Below are 18,675 nucleotides of genomic sequence, written 5' to 3' on the forward strand. Positions count from 1 at the left end.
TTCTGAGCTTCCCCTGGACCCTGAGAAGGAATGGTTCAGTTTTCCCACTAAGCAAAGTGCATGCACAGAATGATCTCAGGGTATACAATGAAGCCTCTGTCATGCGGATCTTGCTTATTCCCAACCTGCTACTTTTTGCAAAAAGGGTCAAATCCCCACTGGGTTTCAAATAAGGCAAGTTTGAATAATTAGCCATCTGGCTTCCACCAGGATGTCTGGCACAGAAAAGATGCAGCCTCACTCCTGTGTCTCTTCTTCCAGTCAGGCTACCACCTCTTGTTCCTGAACTGAACACCTTCCTTTCTGAGCCCCCCAACCCCTGTATACGTAACCTTTGAGAAGCTCCCACACAGGAGCTGCCTGGCTTTAGGGAAGGAGGAATCAGTCTATTTCCAATCTGTGTCAGTTTTATATGGGCTTCTTTATAAGTCCGCTCTGTCTTCTTTCCAGAGCAATCTGCAAATTGTTGTTATTTTAATTAAACACAATAATTCACATTGCTTTTCCGTGAAAAATGAGAATTCAAGATTTGCATCCTTGCACATATTTTATACTAAATGTGCATTTTCTTGTATATATTTTAACCTAATAATACTTGTCTCTATAAGCACTTGGGAATGCTCTTAGAGAAATGTATCGCCAAAGTTGGAGAAGTGTGAAAACTGAAGGTTAACTGGGTTCCAATCCACATATGAACCCTGAAGTCTTCTTCCTGTATTGCATGGTCTGTCACTGAGCTGTGTCTCCTTACCAGCCTGCGTGACACTTGATGTTCAGCTGTGAGGAAGCTGCAGTTACGCAGCTGGCAGCAAATCCCTTCCCTAAATTTTAACATCAGCTGGGAGGATGTGCTTCCAACCTCGCAACTGGGGTTGGGGTCTCCCCTAGGGCTGCAGTGGCTCTTTACAGTCTCCCTCTCTTCGATATACAACAAAGGGTCCAGTGTGCTGGAGACCACCTATGTGAAAATGTACCTCAATACCGTTTGCATGTTTGTGATGCCCAAGGGTTTTAAACAAAATTTTGGCTGATTGACTCTACCCTTATGCTGAGCTGTGTGCAGACAAATTTGAGGCATTGGCCCCAGTATCCCAAACCCACATTTTCACCCAAATGTGGGTAGTTACAATTTGTACGCTCAGGATGGGGAGCGGTGGAACCATGTGTTGTTGGACTACAACTCCCATCATCCTTTATCATTGGCTGTGCTGGCTGGGATTGATGGGAGGTGGACTCCAACCATATCTGGAGAGCCTCAGGTTTCCCATTCCTACTGTAGAGTAGTTTACTTTGATTCTGCCTCCATCCCCAGTAGTTCTGAATACCTGATAGTAAAACTTTCCAAGATGAAATCTCAAGAGGGAGGGGGGGAAATTGACCATCCCTGTTAAAACTATTTCTTTTAGTAAATGGGATTTATTTTGCTTTCTTCTTCTTCATGCTGAAATATGACTTGAAGATAGTCAAATGCAAAAATGATTAAGATCTCAAACCTATGAGAAGCTGATTTGGCAAGCAAAACGAGTGGTGGAAGATGCGTTTCATTGTGAATTGTCACCACTGATGTGGGTAAAAGGTAGCTGGCTCTTCTCCTGGCTCACAGAACACCTAGGACTCCTAACTGATTTACTCCACATATGCATGCCTGTTGGCTCAAACTCTGTCTGGAGTTTTCACTTTAACGGTTGCAAAGAGGGATGAAGCTAGACCATAGTTTTGGCAGCATCTTATGTCATGAGCAACACACAAATGTTAGACTTTAACACTAATGAGCTTCAGCGTTGCCTTGATCTCGTTTTATAAATTTAACAGCTCTGTGAAATTATTAGTAACAAAGTTTATAATTTTATAAAAAAGTTAAAAGCTTTTGGGAAGAGATATACAATGAGATGAAAAAGATGCTGAAGTATACTTTCGTGAAAAAACCAGAAGCATTTTTATTAGGTATCGTAGGGAAGGATGTCAGAAGAAAGGACTGTAGACTTTTCCAGTACGCGGTGACAGCTGCCAGAATTGTGTTAGCCCAGAAGTGGAAGCAGGAAGGAGTTCCAACGGTGGAAGAGTGGAGAACAAAACTGATAGAATATGCTGAATTGGATAAATTGACAGGGAAAATCAGATATACTAAGGATCAGAAATTTATAAAGGACTGGGAGAAATTTGTGTGTTATTTGGAAAATAATTATGGTGTAAAAATAACGCTAGTGGGATTTAAAGAGGCTTTGTAAAATACTAATAAATATTGTTTAGTAGAGATTATGAGGAAGGATGGAATAACTGGCAATAGGAATAAAAAAGATGGAATGTGTATTAAAAGGACAACTACGAATGATGTCAGCAACGTTGATGGAAGTCCAAAAGGAATATGATTTGTTGTATGTATGGTTTTACTTTTATCGTTACTTTTTTTTTTCTGTATTTGATATTTTTCTTTTTTGAAACTCTAATAAAAATTATAAAAAAAAAACAAAGTTTATAATTTTACCTTGTTTTTCAGTAAAACTGAGCCAAATCATTTTATAATATTTCAGCATGAGGGCTTAATAAGCTACCCAGTGTGAATTCCACACACAAACAATATTAAGAATAAAGTGTGTTTTTTAAAAAGAAATGGCTGGGCAAATCTCCCTGACCCCTAGTCTTATCTTCTGCATGAAAGCCTTTTGAAAGACAAAAGTAAGTGCTTGAAGGCTATTTGTATAACTTTCCGGTTAATTAAATGTGTATCCAGAGTACTCTGAAAAACTGTGGCTTCCTAGGGAGGAAACCATGCAGATTCATAACTTTGAGATGATTGAGGTTTACATGGGAAGGAGGTTACCTTGATTACATAATGACCTGAACAATAAGTTGTTGAGTGAATACTTTAGCATACAGGGGAACATGAGCCGCCTCCCCCCCCCCCCCCGAAGTTATTGGACTTTCAAATTCCACCAGACCCAGCTATCAAGATCCATGGTCAGCAATAATGGGAATTGTAGTCCAGCAATATCCAGAGGACCACAGTTTGTGTTGCATCAAAACTCCTCATATTGCCGTCTTCCTGCTCAAGAAGTTACTACTTTTGCTTTTCAATAGGTCACCCATGTGGGTTATACTACTGAAAACATACACTTCGAAACGTAGTTGTTGGCAGGAGTTCCTGAAACACCTCCTGAGATGCAGAGCAGAGAATGCAGTGAAGGGAACTTTCAGACTGGCTGATTATTGAGCATCGATGCTGATACTTTTGTGTTGAGGTTAGATAAAATTGACAGCTAGTGTTTGCTGCCCCACACTTTCCACTGGAAATTTCTGTCACTTTTCTTATCAGACTTTTTTTTTTTTTTTTTGGATAAAAAGTGATGGGATAATTGCAGTTAAAAATCCAGGATAAGAACCAAAATTATGTGAGAATTAACACACAACATAATGTTCACCCTACATTAGTTTTGTGGGCCAAGTGTTGCCGTCAGTTTGAAACCTCTCATTGAAAGCAACTGGGGGATTTGAACTTAGTCTTGTGTAGTGATTAAAAATAAACATTTTTCAGTTACCGATTTTTTTTCATTCTGATGTTTCTGATGCATATTACATTCATGTATACAAAGCCATTTTCATAATTCTTAAAAAGCTACTAAGCATTCACGTTTGTGACCTGGGCTCATGTTACTTATTTACAGATAAATAAGAATACAGTGCTTTATTTCTATATGCGTTTGAGGGGAAGGAGGATTTGGCGTGCGCTCTATAAACTTGATGTGTTGGATCAGGAAACGTTCCAGTTACTGCCCTTTTTATATGTCTAAATCTAGATTACAGCTGTCCCTCTGGAAAGCCATACATATAGCTTAGCATGTGGGGAATTGACCAGCGTTTTCCCTTCTCCTTCCTAGGGTGTCTCCTCTGCAGAAGTCTGAAATAGTAGACATGGTAAAGAAGCATGTGAATGCCATCACTCTGGCCATTGGGGATGGTGCCAATGACGTGGGAATGATCCAGACGGCTCACGTTGGAGTGGGGATCAGCGGCAACGAAGGCATGCAGGCGACCAACTCCTCCGATTACGCGATAGCCCAGGTTAGAGTCCCGCAAGCGAGCAGCTGTCGTATCCTGTTGAAATAAGCATTGGCTGCAGGAGCAGGATAAACACCTCATTGCTGACCTAGAGGCCAAGCAGATTTGCCTCTCTTTTCCGTTTGAGGCTGCAGCCTTAAAGCAGATATCTCACAAGTGCTTAGGATCCTTTCCATAGTGCCGGGCCGTGGGCCATCTTCTCCCGAAGGCTTAGGTTTCTCTCTACTTACCACTGTACTTCAGACTCCAGTAATTGGGTCGAGAGAAGATAGTCATTACAGCTGTTGAAGCTCTGCTAATGATATATATGTATATATATTCTTCCTCTTGACTTGGACACCTGTTGGTGGAGTATATTCCTGTTCGGCAATAGTAAATGGCGCTCTCATTTTTCTTTTCAGTGACTTCAGGAGAAAACTATGAAGGATAGCTTATGATTTCTATTCTAGGTCTTCAGTTGCGGCCCATAGGGATCAGGAGAGAGCAGTCAGCGATGGGTGAAATTTGCCTTTTGGAAGAGGGTCGCGTCAATGATTCAAATGTTCTCTAAACTTTGACTGCATTTTCTTTAAAGGTCAAAAATTTAAAATGTAGGAAAAGGTTATCTATTTATTAAAAAGAACTTAATAAAGTGATACCTTAATGTATCGCTGTAATATCTGCAGTGTTCAAACATACTTATCGTGCCAACCGTCTTGGAGACTTCGCTTTATTGATTTTAATATCCTGACCACCTCCAGATGACCTGTTTGTTGAGCATTCATTCTGAATTGCTGCACAAAGCTTATGTGGAGGTAATATTATATACAGTCTTTACTGAACCTTTGTTCTTATTTGTTTGCGGGGCAGGTACATAACAATTTGGATTCTTCCTGCATTTAACCCGGTTTCCTTGCAGGGTGGAAGTGTTTCAATGCATCTCCCTGTCACTTTCCAAACTGCACAAAGCCTGTTGGGTTTCTCTTTTTTGAAGTGGCCTTGTTGCATTAGGGTGACAGAGTGCTTTAATCTACTTTAAATGTGCAAACCTAAAGTTCAGGCATGTTATTCAGACACTCCCACAAAATGCTGACAGCCTGGAGGCACCCCTTATCTGCTGAAGAGAAACAGATATTCTTCTCCTTTAAGCAGATGATACGCAGCACAGGAACCCCAGATTGAATACTTCCAACTGGTGTCAATGCTTACCATAGCTCTGAGTGATTCTCACTCCAGAGTCCCATTCACACCTCAGAGTAAGCCCATTAACTGTGGCTTGAGACAAATGAGCAGCATGCCAGGGCATGCTCCTGAATCATTTTATACCACCCTTCGTTGATCTGAGAGCCTTGCTTCTTTGTGACATTCGAAACAGCATTTTGGTTTGGAGAAGGGTTGGTGGAGTGTATTCGCTACCCTGGACTTCAGGAGGAAGGGTGGGATATTAATATAATAATAATGATAGTAGTTGGTTTTTTAAAATGTGGTTTTTCTGCATTCCTTGGGGAGATACGCAGGAGCCACTGGCTTGCCCCCCGTTTTCCCAAACCTGCACATCCATGTGCAAGTGACTTTCTCTGAAAATAAGAGTCACCCTTCACTGTTAAAACCTCCATGCTTCTACTATGGTTGTTACTGCAGAGAACTGCAACAGCAGGATTCAGCATTCCCATCATTTCCCACTTTCACTCTAATCCTGGCATCATGTTTCCTGTTGTTGCAGTTCTCTGCAGTAGCGACTATAGTGGAAACATGGAGGTTTAACACTGAAGGGCGACTCTTATCCTCATTCAATAATTAGCCGATGGAAAATGCAGCAGTGGGTGTGGTGCTTTTAATGTATTTCCCTTCCCTCTTGGTTTTAATGCATCTATGTAGGGAGTTTACTGTCTATTTCTTGGTTGTAATTTGCTTTGCGTTGCCTGGACAAGATAAAGCGACTGACAAATGTAATAAATAAAACAAAACAAATACAAGGGAAACTTGACCTGAGGCCACAAAGAATACATTGCTTGGGTTGGAAAACAACAGAGTACATCTTTTGAAAACATCTCTTGCCTTCCAAGTTGTGGAAATGCTCCACCAGCTTGTTTATAGTGACTAGAATTTCTTGAGGCAGTGCAGAAATTGGATGCAGATTTTATTGTTATCCAAAAGAGGAATCTATTATCCTCAAGAAGGGATCACTTCAGTGATTCAGCCGCTAATAGAGAACCTTATTAAATGAATATTGGCCTCATGTTTCCTGAAGAAGACTGGATTATATTGCTTTCCCTCCATTTCACATCCTTCATTTCATTGAGATAATGAGTGCTGGCAGTCTCTCCAATGCCTGAGGCAAGCCCTGGCTGGCCGCCACCTTGCGGTTCCAACTGCCATGTGATTGATCCTACAAGGTGACAAGGGCTCAATCCCACGCTACTCTTTCATGCGCGCACACTAGGGATGGACAAGTCTGTCAATTTCATTTTTTCTCATTTTCCCAGTCTTGGAAGTTTCGTTTGCCTCATTTCTGTGCAGTTTTTCTTTTAGAAGTCTGCATGAAAATTCCTCCCCTAATGAGCTTGCTTTTGTATAAAATTTTGTCCTTTATATGCATTTTTTTTTGGTAAGCAAATTTCCCACACGAATTTCCATGCGGTATTTTCACTTTTATACAGATTTGCGTGTGTGCACACCCCCCCCCTAATGTACAGGGTTTTGTATGCAATTTTTTAACTGGAGAAGTGTGAATTTTTGAAGATGCTTTATCCCAAGTCAGACCACTGGTCCTGTCCACCTTGAATGACGGTGGCTCTCCAGGGTTTCAAACGGGTTCACAGCCCTACATGGAGTTGCCAAGGATTGAACCTGGGACCTGCTAAATTCAAAGTTGAGTCTCTACCACTGATCCACCCTCCTTTCCCATAGCTATGGTTTGGTTCATGTATAGGTTTGAGAAGTACAGATTTCTCTCCCATCCCTAACATATGCATTTCACATATGCCTATATGAGAAAGCAAATATGTATGTATATTCAACATGCAAACGGAGCATTACTGACATGTTATCATGGTGGGGTGTGTGTGTCAGGAGCTGGATGAGGGATTGCTTTCTGATGAGTATTTAGAGACCATCAAAAACAAATGAAATCTGCACCATATGCATTTGTGGGAAATAGAAATCCTTGGCCCTTCCCCATTTTGGATCTCACATTCTCTCAGTTCCACCAGAGTCCAGGCTTGTGTGTGTGTTCTCCAGTCTTGATACTAGACTCTCCAACATGTTAAAAGATCAATTGTAGAATACCTGAGGCTTCAGAAGAGTTTTTGTTCCTACATTTTTGCTATAGACTGAAGAAAGTGCCTTGAGAGCCAAAGTAGTGTAGTCGATAAGAGTAGCCTTCACCAAGCTGGTGCCCTAAAGACATTTTGGACTAAAACTCCCATCAGACGGGAACTGACGTCCAAAACATCTGGAGGTCACCACAGAGGCTGAGTTAGTGTGCTTGATTTGCATTGGGGAGGCTGGGTTCAAAACCTTGCTCACCCATCAATCACTCTCAGTTGCCCTGGGAAAGCCATGATAAGTTAACCCACATTAAGGGATGTTTTGAGGGCTATTTGGAGGGGGGAGATGCTGTATACCAGCCTGAGATTCTTGGAAGATGCTGTGATAAAGCTGGTAGCCAATTTTCATAAAGCAAAGAAAGAAGTAAAATTCAAAATGGTTCTGAAAAATGTAGGGAACATCAACAAAAAAGTAATTTTCCCAATGTGCTTCAGTGGAAACAATCCTCAGAGGCACAAGAATTCATTTTTTTGACTTATTCTAGTAAAACAACATCTCTCTGGGGATCTCATTAGTATTTTATTAAAGCTCCCTACATTTTTCAGTACCATTTTGAGACTTGCCTCTTTTTCTTTAGAATCTGGCACTGCCTTCTTTTTCTTGGTCTACCAAGTCTCATAGGCCACGGTGACTGGGGTTGTCATCCTATATACACTTGCCTGGCAATAAGCCCCACTGAACACCATAGGACAAATTTCTGAGTAAACATATATAGGTTTGCACCAGTTATGCTTTAATTCTGGGCACACAGCCCTGCTCTGACTAATCCAAAGACTTATTGGAAGTCATACAGCGATGGAAAGTGAGTTGCATGGATTCACCATAAAGGCAGGCTTGCATTGTGTATCTCGCACCACGTAAGACTTGTGCAGAACTGGATAATGTGTAACAAAGGCTGGTCTAGCAATAGATAACGTCAGTGGCTTTCACCTTATGTGTAGACTCTACCTTGCATCTCTCTACAGTGTAGTTTCATTGTTGGCCATTTTTCTTTCTCCAGTTTTCCTACTTGGAGAAGCTGTTACTTGTCCACGGAGCCTGGAGTTACAATCGAGTAACAAAATGCATATTGTACTGCTTTTATAAGAACGTGGTGCTGTATATTATAGAGGTGAGTACAACCAGGAGTATTCATCTTCTCCCACCTGCCCTGTTATTTGATTATAGTAACCTGGAAATTACTGTTAAACATTATGTGATGTACCTCATATATAGTTACCTGTACCTTTCATAGATTATAAATTAACCACCTATGTGTAGTAAGCTGCTTGTGTGAGCCTGTCCCCACAAGGCTCAGGTTTTTGCAGATGCCCTGTTCACATAACCTTGCATACATTCATCGCGTCCCACAGCCGAAGGAAGTTCCAAAGTGAGGCACAGAAAAGATGAAACTCCAAAATACAATTCACAGCTAAATATCCATATAAAGGTTTGAATCAAGTATCGTGTAAACACAAAAAAATCCACTTTGATTATATAATTATTATTTACAATCTTGTTGCTAAATATATTTTTGTACTGCTATATTTCAAAGTTAAACAATGATGCAAGCATAAAATTGGCAAGATGTGAAGAGGAGGAGACGTATGAACCTGAGGTTTGCGCTACCATGTAGACAACCTACTTACCTGGGCCACAGGTGAACCATCCCTCACTCTTCTGCTTAACTTCAATGGAGTTTTAATGAGGTTTCTTGAAGAATAGTTCTAATCAGCACCATGTAACTGAACCACACTGGAATGCCATTTTTGAGGTCACCATCCTGCCTTTTTTTTTTGTTCCTCTTAGTAAAGGAGGAGATTGTTCTAAATGATGAAGCTTGAGGATAGCCAGACTGAAAAGTTGCAGAGGGCTACTTTTAGAAAGGGAACAAGTTTGGGTTAAGTAAACAATGAGGAAATGTCTGACAAAAAAACCCAATGCCCTCTGCCCCCTCCCCCTCCTGAGATCTCCAGGGTCATATTTCAACTTATTTCTCAACCCATCAAAAAATGTAAATGCTTTCTCTAGAATGCAAAATGGTAGCAGCTCATAATAACTTTTCACTAGAACTGCATTTTTAGAGTTTACAGTACACAACTGTGTTTTAAAGTTTCCATTGTCCTTTTTGGTTATTATGTTAGGCTCTGATTTTATTAATTTACTGACTGTTTACTAGCTGTTGATACACGTAAAACATTGTTCCTTGATTCTGGTGACTTTGCAGATGTCATATAAATCCCTGTAGCATTAGAAGGAAAACTCTTTCCCTTGAGAGGGGAGCCCTGGAAGCAATGCATATCCTGTTCGAAATCAATAGTAAAATGCTCGCTGATTTTAATGGCTCCGGACTGCAAGCTCTATATAATTAACAAGTCAGGAACAGAAACAGAACTGAGGGATGTTCCCTTTTTGTCAGGTTTCATTTATTCTGGCATTCATTGAATGCATTGCTTTGGTGAGGCAAAGGTCTTGTTCACGTGTTACTCTAAGCCAATGTTTCCCAAACTTGGGTCTCCACTGCTTTTGAACTACAGTTCCCATCATCTCTGACCACTGGCCCTGCTAGGTAGGGATGATGGGAGTTGTAGTCCAAAACCAGCTGGAGACCCAAGTTTGGGAAACACTGGCTTAGAGTAAGCCAGAGAAAAAAGCTTCTGCACAATCTAGGCCTCAGTTTGTGAAGCATGTAGATTCAGGGGGAAATCATGCTCCATGATGAAGAGCCTAAGTTAGATCATTTAAATGACTTGTCAAGTTATTGTTACTTCTGTTTTCAGGAAGAAAGGGAAATCTTGCTATGAAATGTGGTTTATGCAATCGAATGTCATTGTAATCCAAAGACGTCCAAGTGGTAGTCAACTCTGATACACATTTTTTGGCCTCTCTTTGAAAATGTATCCAGATGTCTCTTCAGCCGTCTTAACAACCTCTAATTTCTATTGCTGCTGGTGACAGTTTATTCTATATTTCAACCCCCTGTTGTGTAAGGAAAATTACATCTGAATTGCTCAAGGGTTGCCCCTTCCATGACTTTAATCCATGATTGACTTGTTTTTGGATTCCTAATTTAGTATGTTAATCCCAAGAGTTGCCAAAGAATCAGTCACCAGGATAAATCCATGCAAGTTTCCGTTGCCTTGCTGTAATGTATTCTGCACAGTGGATCATTAGAGAGGGGTCCATCTTTATTGAAAGCTTTTGCCTCAAGAACTATGTGAGATTTTGTGAATGTTCAACTGGGAACGATCAAACAAATACCTTTTCTTACATTTCATTTCTCCAAAAAAATACATGCTTCACATGACACAATTTGTGATGCCTCAGCCTTCAATTACAAATTGAATTACAAATAGGGTTTCTTAGATAAATCCCCGAATTCCGTGAGCGCCCAATTGATTGCATATCCACACATACCAGTGCATATAGCAAACGTTTTCAGTACTGTGATTTTGATTATTTTTTTTAGTTGAAAGAAGGGTTGTGTATATCATCACAAGTTCCCTGGGAAGGGACAATGCTGGACCAGCCATGTGAAGGAAGTAATATATGAACTGGGTGCTCCATCCTTTTTCCTGCATCCTCAATTTCTCCTCAAAAAAGGGGGGAAGGACAAGTGTGGCTTCTGCACATTTGAGGGTGGACACAGAGCAGGGACCTACCGCCCTCCAGATGTTGCTGGACTACATCATCCCTGACTGTTGCCCATGTTAGCTGGGGTTGGTGGGAGTTGGAGTCGAAGAGATTCCCCATCTCTAACACAGAGCACCCAACTCTTAATAACTTATTCTATGGAGCTGTGGCACCAGAGTAGGGATGGAAAGACCTGTCAACTTTTCAGTTTCTTTTTTCCAGTCTCCACATTACTTCAGCAATTTGCAAGTGTTTCGCAATAAAATCCTCATGAAAATTCTTCAGCATTGTGCTGCGAATTTCACCTGTAAAAACATTTTCTATGTTGTTTTGACTGAAGTGCACATTTTTTGCAAGTAATTTCTTCTAATATAGTGCGATCTTTGTATGTTATTTTCACCAATACTCGCTTTTATGCACACCTTCCCCCAATATACACATTTTTATAAACTTTGGTTGGCTGGAAAACTGCACCGCAAAATTCAGAAAAGTGTGAATTCCAAAGCATGGGTGCGTTCCACTTCTCATGTTGTTTCAGAATCTGCATATTTGATAGATTTTGCTTTAAATGCAAACTGGTTTGAATCCCTTTGCATCTCTACCTCAGGGCCATTCCATGTGGAAGTATTTTTGGATGCCTGAATCCTGGCTTAGATTATCGTATCTCATTATTTATAACTTTATATTTTATTGTTCATGCAGCATCGTAAGTTGCTTCTGAACTCAAAATACCTAGCACAATGGAAATAATTATCTGAATGAAATACAGGGAGTAAGTGTCTAGGAATTCTGGGTTCCTTAATGCTCTGGCCCTGTGGTCAGTTAGTTAACATAACAATTGTCAAAGTGCATTTGTAAAATAATTTCCTTCTCTTTGAATGTTACAATGTAAACCACATATATGAAATTACTGTCTGACAGAGAGAATTAAGTGACAGACTCCTGCCAAAAGGATTCAGGGGCATATTGGACCAATTAGCCTGTAATTCTGTTTTGAATTCAGAAGCTCTTTCTTGATTCCAAAATATACTTTTTTTAAAAACTGCCTTGTCAGCATGAAAGTATCAAAACTCAGTGAGAAATTGGGTATATTTGATCATTCTCAGAGAAGACTGGGAAGAGTGCGGGAACTGTCGTTCTGGTGTATCATATTGAGGTATTGAATCAAACTGCGGCCAAAATAGATGGGAGAGTTTCAAAATCAACCTTGTTAAAAGGAAATCATATCAGTCTATGAGAAAGAGACACAAAAATAGGTACCTTTTACTTACTTACTTACTTATCAAACCTTTATTAGGCATTGTGCAAATAAAACCATAAAAGAGGAAATAACATATAAAAGCTTTGAAATATATATAAAAGGCAGCAGTTGGCTACATACATATATATATATATACATATAAAATCAGTGGTTTTCGTTGTTAACCTGCTCCTTGGAGGACTGCTACCAAAAACTCGGCTACCCCCGCCGTTACCCTTTGGTCGACGTCGGATAGGCAGAATCCCACACATTCACCTTGCTGGGGTTCCAGACCACCCAAAAGAGGGGACAGCACGCGTTGACGTGGGATACTGTACAATGGGCAATGAAAGAGAATATGCTCTACAGTGTCCGGGACATTCATAGAACATCTGCAGAATCTCTTGTTTCTAGGAATGTTTTGATATCTTCCCCTGACAAATGCTGAGGGAAAAACATTCAAACGGGCCAGCATAAAAGCCCTACGTTGGGCTGGGATTATTAATTTAGTGACGTAATTGGCTCTGCTATCTAAGATATTTAAATCATAGAATATGGGGGAGCAAATTTTGTTTACAGCTGCCATAATATTTTGTCTCTCGACATCCTTTAGTCTAGTTTGGATATTATGGAAAATGTGTTGCTCATTAGAATTGTACAGGGGCTCCAGCTCGATGCCTAAAGATTCAATCTTTTTTTCGAGGTACTGATACCATCTTGATTTATAGGAGTCTTTGAGCAAATCAGCGAGCAGACTTGATGGAGGGCAGCGAAAATGGCAGCGTAACCAGTACTTTATTGAGGTGGACCATGCCCAATATTCCATTGTGTGTATGCCTATTTCTGCACACATTGTTTCATATTTAATCACAGCTGGGAGTCCAAGAATACGTCTCAGAAAGCTGGAGTGAATCTTTTTTAAATCACTGTTATATGCTTGGACCCATAGCGGGATTCCATAGAATATCTGGGATTGCACTTTTGTTTGAAATATCTGATTGGCCGCAGGAATAAATTGATTACCTTTCTGATAATAAAAACGGGCAACTGCTGATGAGGTACACTTTGCCTGTTTTATGGCATTTGTGCGATGATTTGCCCACCCTAAATTGCTCTGGAATAAGATTCCCAGATACCTATAGATTTTCACTTGTTGGATTTCTTGCCCTCTTATTTTCCATTTCTCTAATTTCCAACCATTCGAGAAGACCAAAATTTTTGTCTTCTCATAATTTATAGAGAGTTTGTTACATTCGCAGTAAAGGATCAGAGAAGATATAAGACGTTTCAGACCCAAGCTCGTTAATGATAGTAGGACAGCATCGTCTGCGTATAATAAGAGAGGAACTGGTTTCTGATTAAGTTTAGGGGCATGTGATTCTATTTTTTGGAGGTGATCTGGCAAGTCTGATAAAAATAAATTAAATAGAAAGGGAGCGAGAATACACCCTTGTTTTACCCCTTTCGAGTTTGGGATGTCTGATGAAAGGTGACCTTTGGTGTTAAGTTTGACTTGACAGGTATTGGAAGAGTATAGATTTTGTATTAGAATCAATAAGCGCTGATCAATTTTTAATTCTGCGAGTTTCCTCCACAGCTTTGGGCGGTCAATTGAGTCGAATGCACCACGAAAGTCTACAAAAGCAGCATATATCTTAGATTGCCTTTGGGATCTATATTTTTCAACCAAATGCATAAGTATAAGGCAGTGGTCTAATGTAGAGCAACCTTTGGAGAAACCTATTTGTTCTTTCCCTGGTAAATTTAGATTTTTCATCCAGGTAAGAAGTTTAGATAAAAGGTGCTTAGCGTAGATTTTCCCTATCACTGATAATAGGCTTATCGGTCTGTAATTCCTTGGTTCTTTTGGGTCGCCATTTTTAAAGATTGGGATAATTATTGATCTTAACCATATCTCAGGTATGATCCCATATTTATCTATGAGAGTAAACAATTGAGCTAAGGGTTCTGCCCACCAATCTATATAGGTCTTGAATAATTCTATTGGTAGACCGTCTGGCCCAGGCGATTTCCCCGATTTGAAATTTTTAACTATCTCTCTAATTTCCTCTTCTTCTACCCTTGGCCACTCCTGGAGTTTATTGATTTTATTTTTAGTGGTCTCATTTCCTTTGAGTTCACTGTGTAGATTGTTAAATACAGATGTGAAGTATTGGGACCATTTGGATTCTGCAATTGGTGGTAGAGTTAGTTGGTTTTCGGCTTTCAATCCTCCGTACACCAGGTTCCAGAACGCTTTGTTGTTTTTACTCTGAATTGAGTCGAGTAATTGTAGCCATTTTTGGGTTGCATATTTCTGTTTCTTTTCGGCCAGAATGTAATGGTATTGTCTTTTTTCATCAAGATAAGAGGGCTCTAGTTTAGCGCGATTATTTTTAAATGTTTGGCGCAGCTTTCTTTTTAGCTGGAAACATTCATCATCAAACCAAGGGCTAGCGCTATGTTTAAGTACCCAAACTTTAGGTGGAGTACTAAGCTCTACGAACATTTGGAAGATTTCATTATAAATTTTCGGAATATCACTGTAGGGATTAGTGGTCTTTAAGGTACCTTTTACTAGATGAGCCTTTGCCAACCAGAAGCCTTCCACGCGTTTTGGACTACAACTCCCATCAGCCCTAGCCAGCACTGGGAGTTGCAGCTAAAACCGTTTTGAGGCAAAGGCTGGTTTAGACCATCTGCTGCTGCTCTGAAGCTCTAAAACTGGTTTAACTGAAAAGTGATGCTACCTTTGGTTTGAACTGAGCAAGACCTACCCATTTAAAAAATATTTACTAATCCTTTTATGTGTAATGTAATGGCATTATCATTACAACCTTGGAACATGCTACTAACAGTGGATTCTAAGGCCATCCCAGCAACCCTCAACAAACTACAGTGCCCAGAATTCTTGGGGGGGGGGGAATGTGCTGGGAGTGTGCATTAAAGATATATCGTGTACGCAGACCATGATTTCAGTATCACAAAAAGAAATAATTTTAAGATGCTTCAAAATATTTGAAGGGGAGGGGAGCTGAACTGTATTACCTGCCTTCAATTTTTTACCAAAAAGAATATGATTGGTATCCACGATGTTGTCACAGTTGTCTGCATAAAATTTTGCCCAGTGGGGTAACTTAGATAAGCTGCCAACAAAAACAAGCCATTGCAGAATGCTTATTGTTTAGTTGTAACTTGGGGCATCTTGGGTGCACTGTGAGAGCATCAGATTAGCTCCACTAGACCATCTGCATCATCTGGACCTCACTGTTGCCTGGACCCGCTACCACCTTGTCCAAGGGGCAGCAGTTCCACTGCCAGGAGGCCAGTGCCACCATACCACACTGGCCGCTCCTGTATCTAGATGTGTAATGATGTGCTGTCGCTGTGCCAGGGCACCTGTGCCATAAGTTAGTCACTCACAGCTTAGCACTTGGAAATTTTTCAGGTTCATTAGCAATCAAGGGGGAAGCATAGGACAGAATCCCATCATTCAAAAGGAATTGTGTTGTGTATAAACCTATGGGCCAAGGGGCTGTTTTGTTTTTGTTAAGGTTGATAACATTTTTGTTTGAAGAGCAGTTTATATTTAAAAATAACAATACTTAAATACTTTTTTTATAAGAGTCTCATCCAAATAGCAGGTTGGATAAGCCCAATGTAGTATGCAAAAGCTGTACTATTAAAGCAGCAAGTTAAAGAAGGACCCTGACCATTAGGTCCAGTCGTGACCGACTCTGGGGTTGCGACGCTCATCTCGCTTTATTGGCCAAGGGAGCTGGCATACAGCTTCCAGGTCATGTGGCCAGCATGACTAAGCCGCTTCTGGCAAACCAGAGCAGCACACGGAAACGCCATTTACCTTCCCGCCGGGAATTTACTTGCACTTTGATGTGCTTTCGAACTGCTAGGTTGGCAGGAGCAGGGACCAAGCAACGGGAGCTCACTGCATCGCGGGGATTCGAACCACTGACCTTCTGATCAGCAAGTCCTATGCTCTGTGGTTTAACCCACAGCACCACCCGTGTCCCTACTTAAGCAGCAAGTTACTCTGCTGCAAACATTTAAGGCCTGGACTTTTACCACTAAAATTTTTACTCTAATTCACTTGAATGCAGAGTAATAATTAAGCACCTCAATCCAGTCTTGCTAATTAACCACCAGAGATGTTTATTTTATTTAGGGATTTATTAAAGGCATATATAACCCAGTTTTTGAATGCAGGCATAAAATTTACTGCAAAATGCACAGCACATTGAATCCTAGAACTGCGGAGTTGGAAGGGATCAATGCAATGCAGAAATCTCATTCTCCAGCCTCCAAGGAAGGAGAGTCCATCACTTCTCATGGGAGTCTGTCCTATTGTCGAACAGCTCTTGCCATCAGAAAGTTCTTCCTTATGTTAAGTTGGAATCTCCTTTCTTGTAACTTGAAGCCATTGGTTTGGATACTACCCTTTGAGCAAGAGAAAACAAGCTTGCTCCATCTTCCGTGTGACAGCCTTTGTAGATATTTAAGATGGCTATATCTCCTCCCAGTCTCCTTTTATCCAGGCTAAACATACCCAACTCCCTCAGCTGTTCCTTGTAAGGCTTGCTTTCCCTTTGTCATCTACAATCTAAAAGACATGACACAAAAGGAAGAATGATTGAGTGGGAGAAGGGGGGGGCGGGAAACAAACTTGAGTAACCGTTTCTAGGTTACAGAGTTCTTGTAGTAATCAGCTGAAGAAAATGGATTTCAAGGAGAGGAGTAGTAAAAAGTTGGTGATCTTTAAACAGAGCCTGTAGTTTGATTTCTCTTTTCCTCTTGTTGCCTAATGAAACGGCTGCTGTAGATGACAGTTGAGGGAGGTGCCTGGTGGCCCTGATCTTTCGACAGAGCAGATGGAGAGACCCTAACATTCTCAGATGCTAGAACAAATCCCAATTTTTTCTTCATCTGAATGCTAGGAAGAGAGGTGTGCATGGGCAAAAGGGGCCTGTAGGTCAGACATTGTGAATGTGTTTAAAAGCTGTGTACATATTTTCTTTAAACATGCAATCATTTTTAATTATTTTTGTGTGAACCCCTTCTATCCTGAAAGTTTAGAACAGCTTAAGAAACTAGCTTGACTAAAGGTGGTGGCATTTTACCATTTATTTTTATTGGCTGGCATCTATTTTATCTGGCATTAAGGACATTTGTTCTCTATGTGCCTGTAGAAATTTCTGGAGGGGGAGGTTTTTGTAGGGGACTGACATAATTTTTATTTTATCTGTGCTTCGCACATACCCCACTCCCCAGTTCTAATTATTGTATATTTGGAGATGCAACTTCATGCTCATTGGTCAAAGAAACAAGCCAAGTGATCCATCTGAGTGAGTCTGTATTAACAAACAGCCTTCCAGTGTTGTCATTGGCGATGACAGTCCTTGGCAGGTTCAGACATGCTCAGTGAGAGGTAGACTCTAGGAGCGAAGTCATGACCCTCACCAGCCTTCACTTGCCAAAGGGTGACAGGCTACCCCTAGTCTGACTAATTGGTGCATTGTATCAGAGGAGGGACTGATTTGCTTCAGCTGGCGTTCATTAAACTGAAACAGTGAAAGTACCATATGTAATGCTTGGTCCCACCAGATGTTATATACCCCGCTGTAAGCACGCATCATCTAAGACTATATTCCTGCTCAGTTGCTGAAATCTTCGAAGGAGGCACTGTTAGTGTCCCCCATGGCTCGGATACACAGTGTTTAACCACAGGTAGCCATGCATTCAGCATTGCATCCCCAATGTTGTGGAATTCCTTCCTGCATGAGATTAAAGGGGACCCCCTCTCTGTTGAATTTGCAGTGCTCACTGAAAATGTTTTTATTCCAGCAGGATTTTTAATTGATTTCTGATGTTGTAGTTTAAACTCATTTAAAGTCTCCTATACACTGCTGAGGGACGCGGGTGGCGATGTGGGTTAAACCACAGAGCCTAGGACTTGCTGATCAGAAGGTTGGCGGTTCGAATCCCTGCGACGGGGTGAGCTCCCGTTGCTCAGTCCCTGCTCCTGCCAACCTAGCAGTTCGAAAACACGTCAAAGTGCAAGTAGATAAATAGGTATCGCTCCAGCGGGAAGGTAAATGGCGTTTCCATGTGCTGCTCTGGTTCGCCAGAAGCAGCTTAGTCATGCTGGCCACATGACCTGGAAGCTGTACGCCGGCTCCCTCGGCCAATAAAGAGAGATGGGTGCCGCAACCCCAGAGTCGGCCACGACTGGACCTAATGGTCAGGGGTCCCTTTACCTTTACCTTATACACCACTGAGAGACAACTAATTAAGCGGTTTACAAATTGTTGAAATAATAAATAAAATAATTTTGCCAAGCCCAGACTCCGTGTCAGGACTAGGCCATAGGCAGTGGTCTAGAGACAGCCAGAAATTAGGAACCAAGAGACAAGGGAAATCAGCATTTGAGGGTAGTCAGGAAG

At 41.0% G+C, this 18,675-nt stretch overlaps 1 protein-coding gene across 1 annotated transcript in view; it reads left to right on the forward strand.

Moving 5' to 3' along the window:
• The window catches only part of ATP8A2 (ATPase phospholipid transporting 8A2), a 250,069-nt gene that overhangs the window by 182,244 nt on the left and 49,150 nt on the right, over positions 1-18,675 (forward strand). The window contains exons 26-27 of the mRNA XM_083498877.1: positions 3,876-4,059; positions 8,366-8,476. Coding sequence (XP_083355003.1) covers positions 3,876-4,059; positions 8,366-8,476 — 295 coding nt within the window. The remainder of the gene's footprint in view (positions 1-3,875; positions 4,060-8,365; positions 8,477-18,675) is intronic.

Source organism: Podarcis liolepis (genome assembly GCF_965112155.1).
Source record: "Podarcis liolepis genome assembly, chromosome: 4".
Classification (NCBI taxonomy): domain Eukaryota; kingdom Metazoa; phylum Chordata; class Lepidosauria; order Squamata; family Lacertidae; genus Podarcis; species Podarcis liolepis.